The following is a 24,275-nucleotide window of genomic DNA, read 5'->3' as shown; positions in this document are numbered from 1 at the left end:
CATATTGCCTAATGAGTACAATGTTTAATCAGATTGCACAGATAAATACTTCCAAATCACCTGACGTGACTTGAGCCAGCATCATATTTTCCTCTAGAGGCAGCTCGTGCATTCTGGTGCCAGCCATTGAGTGAAATATCCCTGAGCATAACAATCCATAACAATTTTGCTCAGAAATTCTGATGTGGCTGGTGAGACTTGTAACAGAAACACTTAGTAAAATTGCTACACCAGTGAGTTAGCTGAATGTATAAACGGATCCTTGGAGATGCTCAAATCTTTACATTCATCCATTATAATCCATAGAATGACATTGATTCTTGAAATCCTTCCCACCGGTTGTTACAATACCGTGTGTTGAGACCAATTATAGAAAGTTCTGGTGAGGTATAGACATGCATGCTGGTTGAACATCAGAGAGAAAGTCACAAGGCTTTGGAGTTATGCGATTGTGTGAGCACAATCTAATTCTCAATGCACAGCCTGATTATGCCATCCTGTACCGCTTATTGTCACATATACATACTTCATGCTATTAAGCTAATGTTCTACATATCTGCCTGGCTAAAGATAATCCTCAAGCAAATGCTATGGATTAGTTTTAGATGTAGCCCTGATCTGAGGCCTAGCCTGTCATTCTGTTCTGTAAATGAAAGCCTCCTGTTGTTTTACAAAATAGCTAAGAGCATCATGGGTTGACTCCCGCTATTATATCTCATTGTCAGTTCTGTCATAAGACTCATTGGGCAGGCATCATCTCTAATCGATGGGCTGTGTTAACACTAAATATAATGAGGTTCCTGTACGCATGTACCTCTGCTGAACAAATGTTTTTGGCAATTCCCCTGTTATTTTCTGGCATGGAGGATACTGGAAAAATCCTCAGCTTCTGGCAGCCTCTGCTTGGGATTCTGCCCTAAGTCTTTTTAACTTGCCATAAGCTTCTGTTTGCCTTCTATTTTGTTGAATGATAGGTGGAAGATCTAAGAAAGTAAGGCCTTGGGGAGATTTGCTCCCCAATGGAATCTCTAGGTTGCTGTGATGAACAACTCTGGTGCGTGTGGCACACACACACACAAACATACACCACAAAATAGCTTAGATGGGTTGGAGATGGGTTAGAAAAAGCTGCTGTCTTGAACCACTGCCAACTGCTTGCCTGGCACACAAACCATCACTCTGGCTCCCCGCAGACATCTGGGCCATTGCCTGTCTTTTTGTTTTGGCCAAAGGTCAGAGTTGTAAAAAGAGCAAATCATTTCACAGACCAAAGGAGGAAAACAGCTGGCATCAGATCATCTCTTCTAACAGGCTATGTTGCCCTTACTGCTATTTCCAGTTAGAAGCTTCTTTTCAGGGAAATTATATATATATATATATATCTTCTCAAAGTACAAAACACCTCCACTTCACATGTCAATAACAGGAAGTATTTATGGCAGCTGCATAAATAGTTATCCGTGGCCCCCATGTTGGAAAAAAAAAAGTACCGTCTACTTCTTAGTTTCCCAAGCTAGATAGAAATTGTGGTGGGATTGCTTTAGCTCACAAAACATTCCCTTTTTCTAGCCTTATTCTTAGTCTGAAAAGATAAGACTGCTACTTCCTCATGAAACCATCAGATTATTACTTGAGAACGTAACGCTACTCAATCAAAAGTATCAGCGGTAGCCAGCCACAATGTCTACATTCAACCAATGGCAGAATCAGGGGTGTCTTTGGAGGGGCTCAAAAATGTCGAGATGGCACCTGTGAACTCATGATTGAGGCTTGATCCCCTTAAACCAGGGGTCCTCAAACTCCAGCCTGGGGGATGGATATGGCCTGCCAAAGCCAGTAATCTGGCCCGCACAGGACCATGAGGCTGCCCCACCCACATCACCCCGCCTACCCACTGACCCCCACCTGCCTTCTGGAGGCCAGGGAGGCCAAAAACAGGACACGCGAAGGCCTCTGGAGGCCAAAAATGGGCCCATTTTTTGCCTCCCCGGCCTCCAGACACACACACACACACACACAAAAGTCCCTCATACACACCTCAAGGCAGCCACATCCCTTCACTATCCTGCTTTCCACCCTCAGGAGCATAACAAATTAAAGTTTAATTTGTCTGTATTGTTTGGACTGCTAAATTGGCCACACCCATCCAGTCACATGACCACCTAGCCATGCCCACCCAGCTAGTCTGGCCCCCAAAGAGTCTGAGGGACAATGAATTGGCCCCCTGTTTAAAAAATTTGAGGACCCCTGCCTTAAATCCTGAGAGACTGCTGAGCATAGCCTCATTTAGCCTAGCTCTCTACCCTACCTGGAAGAGGATAATCCTTGATTTGAAGGGATTTCCTGATGAAATTTAAGATTTATTTATTTATTTCGAGTTAAAATCCAAACTCATTTATTAGTTATTGTTGTTCTTGTTGTTTCCTTAACAACTTTATCGGGTGATGCTGAACCAGTCACTCTCTCTGAGTCCAACCCACTTCAGAAGATGGTTGTTGTGGAGAACATGGAAGGAGGAAAGAGGATTATGCACATTGTGTTTGTTGCCTTGAGTTACTCACAAAGTAATAAAGGCAGGATGAAAATCTAATTATTAAAACCTATAATAAACAAATAAAGATAAATTATATTGGTCACACAGTCAGCCAAATGTTTAGAGTGGATTTGACATCTTTGTCCACCTATTGAATCCTTCCCAAGAACTTGGGGTAGGCAGATGTTATTTAATGGGGTTAAATGTACATTTGCAGGATGTATTATGTTGTTGTTTTTTTAATTTGATTTATATGCCGCCCTTCTCCAGAGACTCAGGGTGGCTTACAATGCATTAAGCAATATGTTCCAGGTAGAGCTGACTTTTGCAATTGAGTGATGCTGATTTTGTCAGTGCTGATGGTGTTCAAGTTGAGCTCCAGATGTTTTGGGATTGCACACAAAGTGCCTATTACTATTGGTATTGCCTTTGCTTTCTTTTGCCATAGGTGTTCTACTTCTATTTGAAGGTCTTTGTGCTTCATGATTTTTTGCCCAGTTCTTTCTCTTCTATTCTGCTGTCTTCAGATACAACAACATCTGTTATCCAGACGACCTCCTCCTTCTCCTCCAAACTCAAGGATGTCCTTGTTGCAATATTTTCAGGATCAGACTCAATAAGATTAGCAAGAGTTAAAGATTTAACTATATATTCTTTTATTTATATTAGGCATTCTATATTCACTGAATATTCACAGATAGAAGCAAGGGAAAGGGTGTAGGTAGCTCCTTATATATACAATGGGTGGAGCTATATGTGGGAGTGGTGAATTATGAATACATTAAGAAGTGAAGAATAAGTTAACCCCTGATACCCTGTCTGTACACTATTTACACATTAGAGAATAAGGCATTTACATCTGACAAATCCCCCTCTAAATGCCGATTCGTGATACAACACCAGTTACACTCAGATTCAGGACAATACAAAACATACAACTTAGAGGTTAAATATTTATGCTGCTTAGAAGGTAAAGGCTTTGTCAATATATCAGCTAATTGTTCTGAAGTGTCGCAATGCACTGCTTTAATAAATCCATCCTGAGATAATTGTCTCACATGTTTAAATTTTATATCTATATGTCTGGACCTTTGTCCAATGGCATCAGATCTAGATATTTCAATGGCTGCTTTATTGTCTTCATGCATAACAAAGGGCAGAACAGGTTTTTTCCAGACATCTGAAATTAAATCATTAAACCATACAAGGTTATTTGCGGCTTTGGATAAACAAACATATTCCGCTTCTGTCGTTGAAGTGGCCACTAGTTCTTGTTTACCAGTGTACCAGTAAACTGGACAGTCATTTAAGAGAAATACATAACCAGATGTGCTTTTTCTGCATGAGGTGTCTCCAGCCCAATCTGCATCTGCATAACACGTAAGCTTTGGTTCTTTAATATCATTAGGCTCTAACATTAAACAAAAGTCTAGTGTACTTTTTAGATATCTTAAAATTCTTTTAACAGCTTCCCAGTGGTACATTGTTGGTTTGCTGACATGCCTAGATAATAAATTGAGTGGTAAAGTGATATCTGGTCTAGTCCAATTAGATATGTAAAGGAGTGAACCTATGATTGATCTATAGAATGTATTGTCCTTGAACTCGGGAGAAGATTCATCAGAATTTCTTAGAAAGTCAGTTTGCATAGGGGTATCACAAGGTTTGGCATTGTTTAAGTTGCATTTATTTAAAAGTTCTATGATCTTATCTCTCTGGGTAAGTTTGAATCCCCTTTTTGTCTTATTAATTTGGACACCAAGGTATTTGTTTACCTTGCCTAAAGATTTCAATAAGAAATGCTCATTTAGTTTAGTTACAAAAGTTTCTCTTCTTTCTTTATGTTTTCCTATGTATAAAATGTCATCCACATAAATCAATACAAATTCAATGTAATCATCACCCCTCTTGACAAAGAAACAATTATCAGCAGTGGTAGCGTTGAAGTCCATGGTCTTAAGTACTTTTACTAAACAATCATACCACCGTTTACCAGATTGTTTTAGCCCGTATAAACTCTTGTTTAACAACCAAGTCTCATTTCTGTTTGTGTATTGACTATGGGGTGCTCTCACGTATATTTCTTTATCTAATTTTGCGTGTAGGTACGCAGTCTGTATGTCATATTGGAATACATCAAGATTGAGTGCTGATGCTACCACTAGAGCTGTTTTGACACTCTCTGTTCTTACAGTGGGGGAATACGTGTCAGTATAGTCCTCCGGATATTTCTGTGCATAACCTTGTGCAACTAATCTAGCTTTGTATAGAGTATTTCCTCCCTCTAAATTCTTAATTTTATATATCCACCTGGTACCAATAATTGTCTTATCTTTAGGTGCAATTGCAGGTGTAAATACATTTAATTTTTGTAAACTTTCCATCTCTTTCTTCATTGCTAATTCCCATTTTTCTTTTTCTTCGTGAGGAAGTTTTAACACTTCCTCGTATGTATTGGGTGTTGTTGGTTCACCATCCATGTGCATTACATAATCCTTGTATTTATTTGGCATTTGATTTCTGGTGTTTCTAATGATTTTTTCGGGTTTACTATCGTTATCATGCAAATATCTTGCTTCCTTTTTTGTTAGTGTGTCTGTCTTTATTTTGTGTTGGCTATTTGTCCAAGTTTTGGTTTTGTTTTTATATTTGTTGATATTTTGCTTTTCTATAGTCCCTTTCTCATGAGGTTTTGTATCTTCATGTTTATTTGGGAATATCTCATTAAGATGTAATTTAGACCAGTTAGCTTGTTCATGGAACACAGCTGTTCTGGAGACTATAAATTTGTTGTTACTATCAATGAATCTGTATCCTTTAGTGCCAGTCTCATATCCCATAAATCTGAGTCTTCTGGACACATTTTCTCCCTTTCTTCTTAATTGTTTAGGTATGTGTACGTCTGCTGTGACTCCAAATATATGCATGTGTGCTAATTTTGGTTTTCTGTTATACATCACTTCATATGGTGTCTTATTTACCATGCTGGACCATGTTCTATTTTGTGTGTAATTTGAATAATGTAAGGCTTCTGACCAGAATTGTTTGCTTAAGCCAGCATCTTCCAATGTGCATCTAATCATGGTTTGTAATGTGGAATTTTTTCTCTCTGCAATCCCGTTTTGGAACGCAGAAAATGGACTAGATGTGTAATGTAACATTCCTTTGTTTTTTAACCATTGTGAGAATTCTTTAGACATGAATTCGCATCCTCTGTCTGTCATAATTTGTTTTATTTTGATGTTGTGTTGTGTTTCTATGCGTTTGTAAAATTCTTTAAATTTTTGAAATGTTTCATCTTTGTGTTTCAATGTATAAACAAATCCATAGCGGCTATAATCGTCCACTATTGTCAGGAAGTAACGTTTTCTATAAGTGATTGATGGGGTTAATGGACCAACTAAGTCCATGTGTACTAAATCAAAAATTTTGTTAGTTGATCTGGTAGATTTTCTTGGCCTGGGACTAGTTTTTAGTTTTGTAGATTTACATACTGAGCATTCCAGATAATTTTCACAATTTTTTATTTTAACACCTTCTGCGTGTTCAGTCATTTTTTGCACTACAGGAAAACTGGCATGTCCTAACTTCCTATGCAATATGTGAGCACACTCATCATGAATTGGTTTACCTATCTTTGGCTTCTTATCGTTGTGTGCATCTGTGTGATCATGAGATATTTTACATTCATCATTGTCACTGTTGCTAACATTCTCATCATCTATTTCAATACAATCTTCCATATTTGAATCAATGTTATGTAACCATTTTTCTTTTGTTATCAGATAAGGTAGGCCTCCTTTAGTCACCACAGTGCCTACATTTATTTTATTCTTTTCCAAAGTTGCCTTTCCTTTTGAAAAGACAATGTTAATGTCAGAATCTCTGCTTAGTTTTATGGCACTTAATATGTTATGAGGTATTTCAGGTATTAGTAATACCCCCTCTATTTTTCCTAGACCAGGCAAGGTTACATTTCCTCTACCTAATACTTGAACCTTTTCTTGGTTAGCTACCTTAATTACAAATTTATCTTCTGCAAATGAAGACAATATACTTTTGTTATTAGTGGTGTGATTAGTTGCTCCAGAATCAATAAGCCAATTATTGTTCTCACTTTGTTGTGTGTTAGTGTTGTCTTGTTTATTTAATCCATTCAGTGAACCAGACTTTCTATCCTTTGAATTGTCTCTGCCCCCTCTATTCTCTCTGTGATTTGGTGGGCTCCTATATCTATGCCTTTCTATGGAAGGCTGTCTATAATCGTATTTGTTTCTGTATTCTGATCTATATCTTTCTTTTAAAAAATTTGGGCAATCTCTTCTATTGTGTTCCCTGGATCCACAATTATGACATTTAAATGTTCCACTATATTTTTCTTGGAAAGCTACTTTCCTATATGGTTTATGTTCTGTGTGATTGTTAGAACGATTCCTTCTAGAATTATCTTCTGTTATCAATTTGTTAGATAGACTTTCTATGGATAAATATCCTAGATTGATTGTGTCTAAATGTGACATAAAATTGTCCCATGATGGATCAAGTGAGTTGATAATAACACTTTTCATTGTTTGGTCTGAAATCACCTCCCCCCTCAAATGCAGTTCAGCTCTTATTTTGTTCAAAGATATTAAATGTTCACTTATGGAAACCCCTGGTTTTATCCTAGATGAAAAGAAGTCTTTAGATATCCTTGTGGTGGTAGCTACACTGTCACTGTGAAACAAATTAAACATGCATTGAATAATTTCTGAAACAGTCAAATTTGGCTTAATGCTGTGATACATTGCAGGAGACACACTAGATATGATTAAGAAAAAAGCTCTATGGTGTAAACAATCTATTTTTAGTGTCCAAGGTCTTTTTGGGGGACTAGTGATAAAAAACAGTAAGTTTTCCTTCATAAAGACAACCTGGAGCTGTTGATACCATTCTTGTAAATTAATGCCATCAACCCTTAGTTTTGGGAAGTCACTGGGTAAATTTCCGACATTATTGGGTCCATTACTTACAACCTGAGGTAGTCCGTGGTCTCGTAAATGCAGAAAATTGCAAAACGGCGTGGGGATGCTCGCTACGAGTCTGCATGATCTTCTCTCCAGTTCATGTCTTCCCGGATCGTCAGCGTAGTTTCGCGCATGCGCGTTGCTCATTTCTTCTTCGGCGTCGTCGTGGAAGGTTCTCCTCATTGCGGCTTGCTCGCTCTGCTCTTCTTCAGACGAGTCGGTCTCTGGTTCGACTTTGGGGGTTCTGACGACGGTGGCTGTTCTTCCTCTTCTATTGAGAGCGTTGGTGCTTGCTTCGGTCTGCGGCGTAGGGCGGTATCGGCAGGGCTCTCTGGGTTCTGGCGTCAGCGCTCTAGTAGTCAGGATGGGAGCGGGCAGGTCTTGAAGCATTGGCTTGCTCGCTCGCTTTTTCGGCATCTTTTTAGTAATTTTCAGTTTTGGCCCAAATGCAGCAAAGAGCGTTTTCATCGCTGATTTTATTTGGTGTTTTGTTGGATCTTCCTCACTTTCTGGTTCTGATTCTTCTGAGGTGTTTGAATCTTCTTTTTCGTTTTCGTTGTCTGATAACATTTTTCGCGCCAGAAATTTTGAATTGAGCTTGCTGATTGGTTCTGCTTCGTTCATCTTGGAGGCCGGTTGAAACCAAGATGGCCGCCATTCAAATTTTCGCGCGGGATCATCGTTTTTCTTCTTTGTAATGATTTTCTCCGCAGTCATATCACTCACTATTTTTGGATCTTTAGGTTTTTCATTGGTGATGTTTTTTTCTCTCGCTGCTCCGCTGTTCTTCAGCATATCTTGGAGGTTCGCGATGAGGCTTTCATCATTCTTCTGGCTTTTTAATAGTTTTAATATCTCTGACCTGAGTTCGTTATTTTCTATTTCGATTTCCTCCTGGTCATCAATTATTTCTTCGTCTTCAGTGGTGTATTCTTCGGATTCTCTCGAAATTGCATTCGTGGATTCGTTGATTATTTCTTGCTCCGTTTCCATTTCTTTGCTGTAGGCCCTGGTGTTGGGCCTATCTTTCTTAGACATTTTAAAGTTTTTTATTGAGTCAATTAACCATCCTCTGCTACCAATTTGTTGCAATATTTTCAGGATCAGACTCAATAAGATTAGCAAGAGTTAAAGATTTAACTATATATTCTTTTATTTATATTAGGCATTCTATATTCACTGAATATTCACAGATAGAAGCAAGGGAAAGGGTGTAGGTAGCTCCTTATATATACAATGGGTGGAGCTATATGTGGGAGTGGTGAATTATGAATACATTAAGAAGTGAAGAATAAGTTAACCCCTGATACCCTGTCTGTACACTATTTACACATTAGAGAATAAGGCATTTACATCTGACAGTCCTCCCTATTATGTTCTCTCAAAGAACACCCCTGTGGGGTGGATTGGGCTGAGAGAATGATTAGCCAGCTTTCATTCCTAAGGGAGGTCCTGAACTCACTGTATCCTGGTTTCTAGGCCAGTCTCACCCCTACACAAAACTAGTTTTCAGTAATAAACGTGAGATGGAAATTGGCTGATCCGGTTAACAGCACTGTTGTTTTATTATTATTCTAATTGTCTAAAATGAACATCACAGTGTAATCAGCTTGGTGCTAACACCAATGATTCAGGCAAGGACTTAAGAATTATGGGGGTACTGCGATAATATGTGTGGCTTTTCCAAATAGAACTTTTGCAAAATGAGTGGTATGACATTCAGTACTTATAATAATTTCTAAATATTTGATGAACCAAAATAGTCAGTTAAAATTGGTATGATGAGCATAATCTTTCAACCCAAATTGCAAATCACATTTTGTATTATTGCTGTTATTGTTATTATTTATATACTGTACCTTTATCAAGATGCAGAAACCCAGAAAATCCACTATAGATACAAAATGTTGTCCAATAATATTATTTGAGAATCATATAGTAATAATATTTCATACTAAAACACATCAAACACGTATCTACCTACAGGAGTACCCTATGATAGTGTCCATACAACTATAATTTACATGCATATAATAATTTGTTTCTATATACTAGGACAGACTCACCAGTTGGATTCAGTCATATTTAAAACTATGATTCATGGCATATTTACTTGGAATAAATCTTTTATATCTTTCTTCCAAAGAACCTTTTCAAGAGCCAAGCAAACATACTGAGGAAGTCATTAGTGAGGCTGCTGACAATAGTAAAATGTGCAAAGTTGGGTCAGATCTCATCAAGTGGTCACAAAATTCTGGTTGAAATTGGAATCTAGTTATTTTTCTAAGAACACTGCCAGAAATAAATGCAGTCATCAAAATTTGGGACATGCACTGCCTAGATATGTTAAAGGTAGAATGATTTATAATACAGCTGTGATCAAGCCAGAGGTTACCTGGATTATATGTCATCAAAAAAGCACAACAAAGAATGTTCTTTCTGCGCCAACTCAGAAAGTTCAAACTGCCCAAGGAGCTGCTGATAGAGTTCTACAGAGGAATTATTGAGTCTGTCATCTGCACCTCTATAACTGTCTGGTTTGGTTCTGCAACTCAACAAGACAGACACAGACTTCAGAGGATAATTAGAACTGCAGAAAAAACAATTACTACCAAGCTGCCTTCCATTGAGGACCTGTATACTGCACGAGTCAAAAAGAGGGCTGTGAAAATATTTACAGACCTCTCGCATCCTGGACATAAACTGTTTCAATTCCTACCCTCAAAACGACGCTATAGAGCACTGAACACCGGAACAATTAGACACAAGAATAGTTTTTCTCTGAACGCCATCACTCTGCTAAACAAATAATTCCCTCAACACTGTCAAACTATTTACAAAGTCTGCACTACTATTAATCTCCATCACCCATCTCCTTCCACTTATGATTGTATGACTGTAACTTTGTTGCTTGTATCCTTACAATTTATATTGACTGTTTCCTAATATGATTTGATTGCTTATTTGTACCCTATGATTTTCATTGTACCTTATGACTCTTGATGAACGTATCTTTTCTTTCATGTACACTAAGAGCATATGCACCAAGACAAATTCCTTGTGTGTCCAATCACACTTGGCCAAAAAAAAATTATATTCTATTCTATTCTAAGGTCCATTAACAGAGCTAGTAAATCACCTGTTTTAGCTCTCTCACTGAAATCTGTAAGATTTAGCAATAGCACTGAGACTTATATACCACTTCATAGTGCTTTACAGCCCACTCTAAGTGGCTTACATAGTCAGCACACTGCTCTTAACAGTCAGGGTCCTCATTTACTGACCCAGAAGGATGGAAGACTGTGTCAATCCTGAGCCAGTCAGGATTGAACTCCTGGCTATGGGCAGAGTTAGCCTGCAATACTGCATTCTAACCACTGCATCACCACTGTTCCTAAGATTTAGAACATATTTTTTTCCTATGCTAAAGTAAGGAACTGTTATACCACCTTAAGAATTCAATGGCTAGAGAAGCAATTTATAAAAATGTCAAATAAATTAATGAATAGCTTTTCACTGCAGCAATAAAAATAATTAAAACTAGTCAATTTCCTAACTTTTCAAAGCCACATATGAATTGCCTCGTGGAAAATCCTCTTCCACATCAGGATTTTGCCATGGTTGATAACCACTCCAAACCAGTGTGGCTGTATATTGGGTATTCTTGAAAGCATTTTTTCCTGGATCCAAAATGGCTTATTTGAACCTAGAACAAAGCTACTGTTTTATGCAATGGTGCAGCAATATAGTTTGTAAGTAATCAGTTTTTCCATTGATCATAGCTCTTGGCTCTCCCCAATTTTTGGCTCTTGAACTCAATCACTTTATTCTTACCCACCCACTCCCCCAATATACACCTCACCACAGAGTTTACATTTATTTTTTCTTTTGCATGGCAAGAAAAAATAGCTTAGAGGCCAGGGTTTTGACTCAATGTACAGTATCTCTTGCATTTTTCTCTGTCCGGTTCTTTAGAACCCGTAATAAAAGCAGCGGGAGGCTCCGCCCACCCACCCGGACGTCATAATTAACAATCTGTGCATGCACAGAAGTGCACGCACGCACGTGAGCGAATCGAGCATGCATGCACGCTCCCGTTGCAAACCGGTAGTAAAGGTAAGTAGAACCCACCCCTGAAATCACCATCTGTATACATATAGGAAGAATGCACAAATTCTACTGATTTCAACTAAAAAAAGTTAAACACATAATTTCTCTGGCATAGATTGCCTGGATTATATCTCAAACTTGTCAAACTTGTCTGTAAAGGGGATGTGCATAAGTGCACCAGCGTGCCTACCATCCCTGTCCTACTGTTCCCATTTATTCGTACTCATTTCTCATGTATATACTTATACCTGTTTATACTTATATGTTTATATGTTATGTTCATACTTATACTTGTTTTCTCACACATGCTTGACAAGCTAAATAAATAAATAAAAATAAATAAATAAATAAATTATTCCTGGTACACCTTTCTGCATAATCTTGGCATGATCATCACTTTTCTCAGGATTATACTGTAGAATTCCTTGACACTTTATAGTATGTAAATGCCAGCTCCCATCAGCCCCATGTAACCTCATACAGGTAGTCCCCAACTTACAACCGCAATTGAACCCAATATTTCTGTTAAGTGAGACAACTGTTAAGTGAGTTTTGCCCCATTTTACAACATTTCTTGTCACAGTTGTTAAGTGAATCACTGAAGTTGTTAAGTTTGTAACCCGACTGTTAAGTGAATCTGCCTTCCCCATTGACTTTTCTTGTCAGAAGGTGGCAAAAGGGGATCACATATTTATGACAGTTGCTTGGAACACAGCAACCGACATAAATACGAACCAGCTGCCAAGCATCTGAATTTTGATCACATGGCCATGGGAATGCTGCAAAAGTTGTAACTGTAAAAAATGGACATAAATCACTTTATTCAGTACTGTTGTAACCTTGAACGGTTATTAAATGAACCTGTTGTAAGTCGAGCACTACCTGTACATTTGGAGAGAGGCTGCTTAGAAAAAGCTCCTCTCCTATAGTAACAACTTGCATATACATTTTAATCAGTGGTGAAATGTTCTGCGGATTGCCACTGGTTCTCTGCTCATGCATGCAGTGTGCGCCAAAAGCATGCTGTGCGTGTGTGCATGTGCAGTGCATGCCAAACCCATGCTTTGCATGGAAAAAGAAGGCTTGACAAGGTAAGTAGAACAGTGGGGGCGGGGGGGGGGGAAACAGCTGTGCCACGTGATTTATATTGCTAGAAAGTAGGATTTTCAGCTGATTGTTGGAAATACCAGTTTGGACGAACTGGTAGCTTTTATCACTACCAGTTTGTCCGAACCGATGCAAACCGGTAGAATTTCACCCCTGATTTTAATCTTCCTTCCTTTTCCACATCTTTTTCCTGTTATCCTTCTTTCTAAACTGTAAATACTCTTTCTGTCTACATTTTCTTTTTGTTTCTGAAAATTGTGTGTATGGATGGACAATATACAGCAAGCAACATGATCATCATATATCTCTGTACCATTTCAGTGCTGAAATCACAGAGTAACATTGAAAAAATACAGAAAGCATCTACAAACATTTGCTTTTCTGGCTCGTAATGAAAGTAAAGCTACCTCCAAAAATGTTAGCCTGGCTGCAGACCAGGCTTCTACTGACCGACTCCTATTGAACCCACCTCCAATAGAATCATGTAAAAGGTCTGTGAAAGCATGTATGGAATGGGGCTGACAGCTATTTTCCTTTCACTCACAATTCTTTGGATCCAGTCCATAATACAAGAAAGATTTATGCTATATTTGGGTCAACTTCCAAGAAATACATGATCATGCTGAGCAGTTATTGGACTCTTAGCTAGTGTGAGCCTTTGTTGGAAGCAAGCAAGCAAGCATTGCATCCATTCCAATTTTTAAGCACAACAGCACTTCTGTCACTTAAAATATGATGTGGGAAAGCAAAGGAGGCATGGGAAACGGATGCCTAAATGGTCCCAACATAAGCATCACATTCATATATGGAGAAAGTCTTATCTATTTCTCTCTATTGAGTGGTTTTCCATCAGAAAACTCCCATTATTCACAGAGACAATATCTAGTGAGGCGATATGCGAGAACCAATCCCCACATTTTTTGTGAGGGCATTATGGTCAAATTTGGATATATCAAAATTCTCTCTGGAAGAAAGAGAGAACTGGATATTGAGCCGTGGTGGTGCAGTGGTTAGAGTGCAGTACTGCAGGCTACTTCTGCTGACTGCTGGTTGCCTGCAATCTGGCAGTTCGAATCTCACCAGGCTCAAGGTTGATTTAGCCTTCCATCCTTCTGAGGTCAGTAAAATGCATGGATATTATTTATTTACCTACCTGTCTTCCTACCTACTATACTTTAATATTATCATAGAGCCGTGGTGGTGCAGTGGTTAGAATGCAGAACTTACTGCAGGCTGACTCGCTGCCAGGAGTTTGATTCTGAGTGGCTCAAGGTTGACTCAGCCTTCCATCCTTCCGAGGTTGGTAAAATGAGGACCCAGATTGTTGGGGGCAATATGCTGACTCTGTAAACCGCTTAGAGAGGGCTGGAAAGCACTGTGAAGCTGTATATAAATCTAAGTGCTATTGCTATATATTGCCCAGATGTCCTTTGTATGGCTGATTTTTGTGAGCAGACTACAGAAATCCTTGTTTTTACAGCCACTTGCAATCAACTGGAAGTCAAAGGTTCCATCATGCTCTGAGCCATAAATGCAGCCTTTCAGGACTCAGTTTGACCAAGCCTCGTCTTTTTAATCACTTTGGAGTTTTACCTTTCTTATTGTTTGTTTAAGACTGAAAAAACTTTCAGAATCACAGGAGTCTCGGTCACTGAGTGGGATTCTCTTCAATCCATTTAAAAAGAAAGAACATAACATCCTTCTAGGTTTTTAAGATCTTAATTTTTTTGGTAACTTCTTGTAATATACCGCAAAGAGGTGATCCCAGAGTGGTTTCTGGAAAACTTTACAAATACTAAAAGCTTTGTGAAATTGATTTAAAGAAAGGCTTTGAAGTTAATTAGAAAGGGTTTCTTGTGTGGGAACAATATACTGTATCTTGTTTACAAACAAGACTTTAAAGATCGATTACTAGTGCACATGTTGGCTACTTTAAAGGAATTGTTTGATCTCTGGGCCTGTGAAGCATTTGAACTGTATTGGAACAAAAACCTTTACTGAACAAATCCTTCTGGAGATAACAGAGGTAAATTCTAAGGTGGATTTAAAAATTATAACTTATAAGAAACAGATCAGAGGTGGCTTTCAGCAGGTTCTGACCAGTTCTGGAGAACCGGTAGCGGAAATTTTGAGGAGTTCAGAGAACTGGTAAATACTACCTCTGACTGGTCCTGCCACCATCTATTCTCTGCCTCTGGAGTCCCAGCTGATTGGGAAGAAATGGGGATTTTGCAGTAACCTTCCCCTGGAGTGGGGTGGGAATGGAAATTTTACAGTATCCTTCCCCTGCCACGCCCACCAAACCACGGCCATCAAGCCATGCCATGCCCAACAAGCCACACCCTGAGAACTGGGAGGCAGAGAATAGATGGGGGCGGGGCCATTCAGAATTTTTACTACCGGTTCTCCAAACTTTTTAAAGTTGCTGAAACCAGGGGTGGGTTCTACTTACCTTTACTACCGGTTCGCAGTGGGGCCGCGCGTGCACACTCTTCTGTGCATGTGCAGAAGCTTCTGCGCATGTGCAGAAACATTTTGATGACGTCGGGGTCAGTGGGTGGAGCCTCCCGCCGGTTTTACTACCGGTTCTATAGAACCAGTGTGAACTGGGAGCAACCCACCACTGGCTGAAACCCACTACTGGGTCAAAGGATGTTGAGAGATGTCTACACCTTTATCCCTGGCTATACTCACACGACTTTTCCAGGGCACTTGGGTCCCCAGCTGCACTTGTGATACTCAGCTTTCACATAGCTCTCCACTCCATCCTGAAGAGTGCACGTGACATTCCTCTGCACCACATATGCACAATAGATCCTGCATGAGAAGCAAAGTCAGATTTGGTTAAACATCTGACAACCAGATTTGATCTCCCAGCCCCTCTCAAACCTCCAGGCCAGACTTTGCAGTTGTCCAGTTGGGCAAACAGCTGGACAACCAGCTGTTGGGCAAACAGTTGGGCAAACAGCTAAAGCAGGGGTCTCCAAACTTGGGAATTTTAAGACTTGTGGATTTCAACTCAGCTTTTGCTGGCTGAGGAATTCTGGGAGTTGAAGTCCACAAGTCTTAAAGTTGCCAAGTTCGGAGTCCCCTGAGCTAAAGGGTTCTCCTTTTGGTTTTTCATTAGCAGGGAATAATTAAATAGCTGAGACCACCAACCAGAAAGTTTCAGACAAAGACGATCTGATTTGGAGGGACTCAACTATGAAAGTATAAACTAGTAAGTTAAGAGCTGTCTGGGTGACCCAGTAAAAAGTTAAAGTTCAAATTGTACACTCTTTTAAATACCAGTATTCAGATACATTGAATGCTTTTTTAGATGAATGCCATTTTTTTTTCTAACAAAAGCTCTGTAGGAAAAAGTACTCAAGAGTTGTTCACAAGTTGAAACCAAATAAGTAGTTAACACTTTGAGGTATGGGATTCATACATAAAGCTGAATCAGTAACAAAACTGTTACGAGGATAATTTCCATTGGAGCTTTTTCAGCAATGACAGCCTAACAGATGTCAGTATGTAAAAGGCACTTCTCTTCTAAAGCTGCATCTCAGCAACTCCACTCCGTAAGCCATTTGGTGATGAGGTTGTCTATCCCGCCCCTTTTCCCAACAATGTTGCACCCACAGCAGAAAAAGCATCTCTACACACCTATTCTAAATTAATGGGTAATTTTAAAAATTAATTTACGTACAGTGCTTCTATACCTTAAGACCTCTGGCACTTTGCAACACAAGATCAATAAATTCAACAATAAATAATGAAAACAGATTAATGCCTATACACATTCATTCCCAGGAGTAACAACTACCAGTGAAAGACTCTTTGAACCAATCCTGCTTTTACAATCTTTCTGATTGTCATCACACATGCACAAAAAGTCATTTATTATAGCCCTATTAAAATAACCATAATGTGAACAATGTGAGCAAGGAATGAGGTAGGGTTTATTTGCAAGCACCACAAATATACTTTAATGTGCTAAGAAGTTTAGAATAGTTACTCCGCTGTGAATCAGAGGCTGACAGATCTTAGAACAGGGGTCTCCAACCTTGGCAACTTTAAGACTTGTGGACTTCAACTCCACATTCTGGGAGTTGAAGTCCACAAGTCTTAAAGTTGCCAAGGTTGGAGACCCCTGCCTTAGAACATAGCTATTACCCTTAATATATCTTAGTAGATGTCTGACTTTGAGTTTAGAAGCTAGGCAAGATCTGGTCTGGTTAATAGTTGGAGGGGAAAACTCCAGGGAATACTGGGGCCATAGAATGTGAAAAGTTGAACAACATTCCTGAAAAGGCAAACCATTTCTATAATGTTACCAAGAAACAGCATGGATTTCTATGGTCTATGAAGTTACATAGATTCTTGTGTGATGGGAAAAAACTGTAATGTACATATCTATTTTTCTCTTTGATGTATTTAAAGTGACTATAAGGAATAGAATGCAAAACTTTTTTTGGAATGGAAGGGTACTTTCCTTCCACTGTGTGTGCCCTGCAGTCTTTTTGACTCCTGGAAACTGACTGGGGAAGTTGCTGGTTTTTTTGACAAGGTTTTTCAGAAGAGGTTTGCCATTATTTCCTTCCTAGGGCCCAAGGTCAGCCAGATGGCTTCATGTCTACAGTGGGACAAGAACTCAGCCTCCTGATTTCACCACTACACCAAACTGGCTTTCCCAAAGGAAGCAAATATATCCACTTGGTTATCTTTTTCCTCTGAATCTGCCCATTTTATCCACTGCGTACAAACCAAAAGCTACTGAAACTTTTCTTGTTGGTATTCAGGCGCTAAATTATGTCTGACTCTTCGCAATCCCATGGACCATAGCAAGCTAGGCTCTCCTGTCCTCCATTGTCTCCAGGAGTTTGCTCAAATAAGTTTGCTCAACTTACACTGAAATTTATATTCTCCCTATTGTGTGTTAGCTTTTAAATACTATCCCCACAGTCCTCTTTACTGGCATTCTAAGTCTTTTCTTTTTTATAAATGAAGGTGAACATTCTTCTGAGTTAGATTTTCCTTATATTCCTCAATTTATATCTAGCATATGCCAGGATAGCATCAGGGATGGGCTTCAAAAATTTTAGCCCGGTTGCTGGATGGGTGTGGCCATGGTGGGCGTGGTCTAGTCGGCCTCCTGCACCATGGTGGGGTGGGGGGTGGGGTGGGTGGGTTGTTTTTGCCCTCCCTGGGCTCCAGAGGCTTTTCTTGAGCCTCCGGGAGGGCGAAAACAGCATCCCCAGGTTCTGGCCTTCCCGAACTTCAGGTAGATCTGTTTTTCACCCTCCCCAAGCCTCTGCACACGACCTGCACTTACCTGAATCCAAAATGGGCCATGTGGGGTCTCCTGGGAGGGGCGGGGTGGGGTGGGCAGGGCCAGCCAGGAGTAGGAATTGAGGGTTCTCCGAACTGCACAGAATCTTAGCTAGAGGTACTCCCGAACCTCTACAGTCCCTCCGCAGCCCACCCCTGGATATCATCTGCTATGAATGCCCTTGTCTCAGCCGAGGTTGTGGCATTTTCCTGTCCATCAAGTGCAAAGGTATAAACTAGCTTACTATTTAATTCCCTTAGAATTTGAGTAAATGCTAGTTCTGGATTTTGCCCATGCCAGTTGTATTTCTGGCATTAAAAATCTGCAAGACATATTTGGATGTTGACGAGTAAGAAACTTAAGCCTGATATCTGTCTCTATGAAAACCAACTCTTTGAGACAATTTCTGTTTCAGAATTTCTGGTATAGTAACTGATTTTGTTTTCTTTCTATGTTGCGCTCATGGAACAAAAATAGAATAAATAGTTTATATCAGTTGTATGGTTAATCAGTATTTTAAAACATTTCTGATGTTGCAGGAATGTTCAGATTGTTGAAATCTGCCGAATGGTAATATATTCAGTTAATATTGCATAATTTGGACCAGACATATGAGAAGCATATGAAACCTCTCAAATATTATGATCACTACTAAGAGTTTTTGGATGATTCCAAGCCTACAATTTATTTTTAACAGACAACAGAGCAGTTTTATAAAGACAAATATTGGTAAGTTACAAGAAAAATAGAATTGGAATAGAATAAAAATTGGAATCTCCCATTTTTTAAAAAAATCAATGGATTAGGAGTTTAAAATTTCTATATATTGCTATTAAGATGCACTTTTGCAATTCAACAACAAATCCCACATTGAGTGATTTGGATACTTCAGACTGAGGATGTTTAGTAAGGGCTAGAAATCAAACTCAGTACAATAGTGGACTAGATATTGACACATGTGTTCTGGGGCTATTCCAAGATTATTTCTTTCTCGATTAATATTTATAAACTTATAATGCTGGCAAAAGAAGTAAGATTTAAATATGTCAATGCAATGTTGACCTATATTCAAAAATGTGGGACCTATTATTGCACTGAGTGCTCTGGATTTATTGTGCATGGACTATAGCTAATTAGACTGCTTTACTGTGATGAAAAGACCTTCCATACTTGACATTAAAATCTTGGAATTTATAATATGTTTATACAATACTTTGAAGTTATAAAGTTGTGTTCTTCAAGCACACTTTCTTTTGGGGAAAAGGAAGACCAATTCTCTTCTGCATGATCTATGGTTTATCAGTTGTTTAAAAAACTGATTTTTTTTCCATGCATGAATATTATTTATTTACCTACCTGTCTTCCTACCTACTATACTTTAATATTATCATAGAGCCTTGGTGGTGCAGTGGTTAGAATGCAGTACTTACTGCAGGCTAACTCACTGCTCACACCAGGAGTTCGATTCTGAGCGGCTCAAGGTTGACTCAGCCTTCCATCCTTCCAAGGTTGGTAAAATGAGGACCCAGATTGTTGGGGGCACTATGCTGACTCTGTAAACCGCTCAGAGAGGGCTGTAAAACTCTGTGAAGCTGTATATAAGTCTAAGTGCTATTGCTGTCATGTTGTTTATTTTGATTCTGTTATCTTTGAGCTTTCCTTGTTCTTTTTTGGCACTGCATGTTAAAAAAAAAAGCAGTTTTTTTTTCTTTTTTACAAACTGTACAGATGAGTGGAATTGAGAACAACTTACAACATCCCTATTGTTTCCCATCAGTTGCCACCTCAAATCATATTGCCTCTGATCCTATAAATACACACAGAGCCATCATAGCATGGATAGTCTTAATATCTATGAATTTGTTCAATTTCATTCTAAAGCTGTTACTTTGTTGGCTGTTACCATATCTTAAAATAATTATTTTCAACATTCAACCAGGCATCAAGTTCTTCCACTGTTTGTTATGAATTTCTCATAAAGATGAGCTGAAGGTGGGAAGAAATAAAGCGGAAAACACAGTAGCAGTTGCTCTGTTCCTCCTGGTTGTTTTAGATACTCCTTTCTAGCAACTCTTGTTATTCCAGATTCTAGATTCATTATTGATTTGTATAAAGTATTGACAGTATTGACTGCTTTCCATCTAGTTCTTAATAAAAGCCAGCATAACATTCACCTTTTCACAGTTGCCATACTCCCATGATATTTTAACTGACTCTCCACCCCCATCTGTGATATTTTTTATGATGAATTTTTTATCATTTCCATTTTGCTCCCATTGGTTTACATTTATACTGAACTGCACTTGCCTTTTTCCCTCAAGCATCTCTTTTGCTTTTTCCCACCCTGAATGATTTATTCTATCTCAAAATTTGGATATCTCGTTGCTCAACTATATCTTCTGATCATTTATAAATAAATTGAAAAGCAACTATTCTAGTTCCTTGGAGGACTGAGCAAAGGCCCACCCTACATCTGGAAGTGTTTATAGCTGGAATTGTTCATGAGAAACCAATAGCAGCCTTGAGAGGACTGTATACCTAGAATATAATACAGCCCTTTTCTCCTTTATTTGAAGGCTTCTGGAAATGGTCAAGAAGAGGCACCAAATCACAGAAGAAGAAATTCATTGCTCTGCTTGCAGTTGATTATAGTCTACTTGCTGTTTGGGATCAGTGTGAATACTTGGTCTGTAATAGCCTCCTCAACCATAGGAAAGTGAGAGTAGGTTACCATTAAATCTTTGAACTGATTGCTTAAAGAATGCCTGTCTTTAAGGAAAGCTGCAGGAATCCTTGCAGTTGTATAGCACTAGAACAGAGGTGGTATTCAGCAGGTTCTGACCAGTTCTGGAGAACCAGTAGCAGAAATTTTGAGTAATTCGGAGAACCAGTAAATACCACCTCTGACTGGCCCTTCCCCCATCTATTCTCTGCCTCCCAAGTCCCAGCTGATCGGGAGGAAATGGATTTTGCAGTAACCTTCCCCTGGAGTGGGGAGGGAATGGAGATTTTACAGTATCCTTGCCCTGCCATGCCCACAAAGCCACATGCCACCCCCACCAAGCCACCCCCACAGAACCAGTAGTAAAAATATTTGAATCCCACTACTGCACTAGAACTGATGGATACAGATCAGGAATCTGCATTGGTCGCATTGGTGGATGATGTCTGGAGGGCTCGGGACAGGGGTTGCTCCTCTGTCCTGGTCCTATTAGATCTCTCAGCGGCTTTTGATACCATTGACCATGGTATCATGCTGTAGTGGTTGAGGGGGTTAGGAATAGGAGGCACTGTGCTATGGTGGTTCTCGTCCTTCCTCTCCGACCGTTCATAGTTTGTGTTGGCAGGGGGCAGAGGTCGACTTTGAGGCACCTCGTGTGGGGGGCGCCACAAGGGTCGGTCCTCTCGCCCCTTCTGTTCAACATTTATGTGAAGCCACTGGGTGAGATCATCCATGGTTTTGGGGTGAGAGTCCACAGTATGCTGATGACACTCAGTTGTACATCTCCACCCCAGACCACCCCAATGATGCCCTTGATGTGATGTCCCGCTGCCTGGAGGCCGGGTGGGTCTGGATGGGGAGAAATAGGCTCAGACTCAACCCTTCCAAGACCGAGTGGCTATGGCTTCCGGGGTCCCAATATAGTCAGCTGGTGCCATCGCTGACTATTGAGGGTGAATCGTCACCCCCCACAGAGAGGGCTCGCAATCTGGGTGTCCTCCTGGATGCACGGCTGTCTTTAGAAGAACATATGATGGCCGTGGCCAGGGGGGCTTTTTATCAGGTTCGCCTGATCTGCCAGTTGCGGCCCTTTTTGGACCAGGACACCTTACGCACGATCACTCACGCCCTTGTCACCTCCTGGCTGGACTACTGTAATGCTCTCTACATGGGGCTCCTTGAAGAGCACTCAGAAGCTCCAACTGGTCCAGAATGCGGCCACGCGGGTGGTTATGGGCGTGACTCGTTGCGCCCACGTGATACCTCTCCTGCGCGAGCTGCACTGGCTCCCAGTGGTCTTCCGGGTCCGATTCAAGGTGTTGGTTACCACCTTTAAAGCGCTCCATGGCTTAGGACCTGGGTACCTTCGAGACCAACTTCTGCCACCAGTAGCCTCCCACTGGCCAATTCGCTCCCACAGAGAGGGACTCCTCAGGGTGCCATCGGCCAAGTTATATTGGCTGGTGACACCCAGAGGAAGGGCCTTCTCTGTGGGAGCTCCTGCCCTGTGGAACGAACTGCCTCCGGAAATACGCAAGATCTCCGACCTCCATGTGTTTCGCTGTGCCCTTAAGACCCTGCTGTTCCGCCAGGCAGTGCTATCTATATAAATGATTTTAAATTGGGTGTTTTAAATTTTGGGTTTTAAATTCGGGCCGAAATTGTTTAATACTTTAAACTATTTTAAAACTGTTGTTTGTACCTTGTGTTTTTAATTGGCTGTACACCGCCCCGAGTCCTTCGGGAGAAGGGCAGTATATAAATTAAATTATAAATTAAAAAATAAAAAAATAAAAAAATCTTTGGTTGAAGATATAAAATATACAGACTATGTGGTAGATAAGGGAAGGTAAATCAAATTAAGAGTAATGGGGGCAATAAATGCCCACTACAAAACCACAATGATTTAAAAAAGGATGAAATGTGCATTTGAAAAGGAGGACGGAGGAGGAGGGGGAAGTAGTAGTAGTAGGAGAGTTAGAAGATAGGTGACTGAAAAAGCAATTTCCTCCATCAGTGCTAAGGTCTGGCATCCCAGAACTCATTCCAAAGTCTGATTACAACAGCCAAGCCAAGTCTAATTCTACCTTTCTAGACAAAATGCAAATGGCTGGGCATACAACACAACGAATGACATCTTGCCGGTAAACTGAAGCAAGGAATACCAAGCACTTCCTGGAGAAAGTGGATAAGGATTCAGCATTCCCAAAAACAGTGATATTTAGCGCAATCATGTGTTGCCAGAATCACAGGTAAGGAATATGCCTGGATTACTGGGAGATTTGCTTAAAAGATGTTGTGAAAGGCTGATATGATCATTTAGTTTCTTTTATGCAACAAGAAATAAAGGAAGACATTACAGATATTCTATCTGAGGTCAGTTAAATGGCAATGTAAATATTATCTTTATCAAAGCTGATACATATCATATCTGAAACTGAGACTTTGAACTATGAACTTTGAGAATTTGGCAGATAATGTCTTCTCCAAAATCCACTGCAGCACTAGCTGGAATTCTGAAATAATGGCTGCATTAATTTGCAAGTGGAATGCCATCTGTTTGCAATTTGATAATAATGAAAATCACTTAATACAAAAAAAAATCAAAGTGCACTTAAACACCCCAAACTTTTTGAACATCTCTCTGACACTACAAAGTGCTGAAAACCTTCAACCTTTGAGATGATCCACTAAGGCGCACCTTATATTTTCATCATCAAAAAGCTGCATCCCCTGAATTGAAAATGAAATACATCACAATGAAAAATCAATTATGGGGTTTGAAGCAGGGGTGAAATCCAGCAGGTTCTGACAGGTTCTGGAGAACCGGCAGTGGAAATTTTGAATAGTTCGGAGAACTGGCAAATACCACTCTGGCTGGCCCAGAGTGGGGTGGGAATGGGGATTTTGCAATATCCTTCCCCCAGGAGTGGGGAGGGAATGGGGATTTTGCAATATCCTTCCCCCAGGAGTGGGGAGGGAATGGGGATTTTGCAGTATCCTTCCCCTGGAGTGGGGTGGGAATGGAGATTTTGCAGTATCCTTTCCCTGCCATGCCCACCAAGCCACGCCACACCACACCCACCAAGCCATGCCCACAGAACCAATAGTAAAAAAATTTGGATTTCACCACTGGTTTGAAGGCTATTTGTTGAGCTCTTTGGGTCATAACAGGCTCATACCTAACTTTAGCTAAAAAGTTGAAGACTTAGGGGAACTGCCTCCTGCAGTTGTGGGTACTCCATCACTGGAGGTTTTTAAGAAGAGATTGGACAACCATTTGTCCAGAATGGTAGAGGGCAGCGGACCTCAATCCCCAGGCCACACCCCATTTCAGGGCCTTGAGCATTCAGGAATTAGGCCATAAAAGTGGCAGGAGAGCGCGCACATGCATCCCCATGTGTACAAACAGTGGATGAGCACTGGAACCATCCCCTCTCCCCCCTCCCCCCACTGGTCCACAAAGCCAAAAAGATTGGAGAA

General features: G+C 40.1%; 1 protein-coding gene across 2 annotated transcripts in view; it reads right to left on the bottom strand.

Annotated features, from left to right (window-relative positions):
- The window catches only part of EMILIN3 (elastin microfibril interfacer 3), a 45,135-nt gene that overhangs the window by 8,096 nt on the left and 12,764 nt on the right, over positions 1 to 24,275 (bottom strand). The window contains exon 2 of one of the 2 annotated variants that reach the window (XM_034413926.3): positions 15,451 to 15,573. The exons of the other annotated variant lie outside the window; for it this stretch is intronic. Within the exon in view, the coding sequence (XP_034269817.2) occupies positions 15,451 to 15,573 (123 nt within the window). The remainder of the gene's footprint in view (positions 1 to 15,450; positions 15,574 to 24,275) is intronic. 2 annotated transcript variants of the gene reach the window in all.

Source organism: Pantherophis guttatus, chromosome 3 (genome assembly GCF_059756535.1).
Source record: "Pantherophis guttatus breed Tessera chromosome 3, ASM5975653v1, whole genome shotgun sequence".
In the NCBI taxonomy this organism is placed as follows: Eukaryota; Metazoa; Chordata; class Lepidosauria; order Squamata; family Colubridae; genus Pantherophis; species Pantherophis guttatus.
Note: the sequence above shows the minus strand (reverse complement) of the source record. Positions and strands in the feature narration are given on the sequence as shown.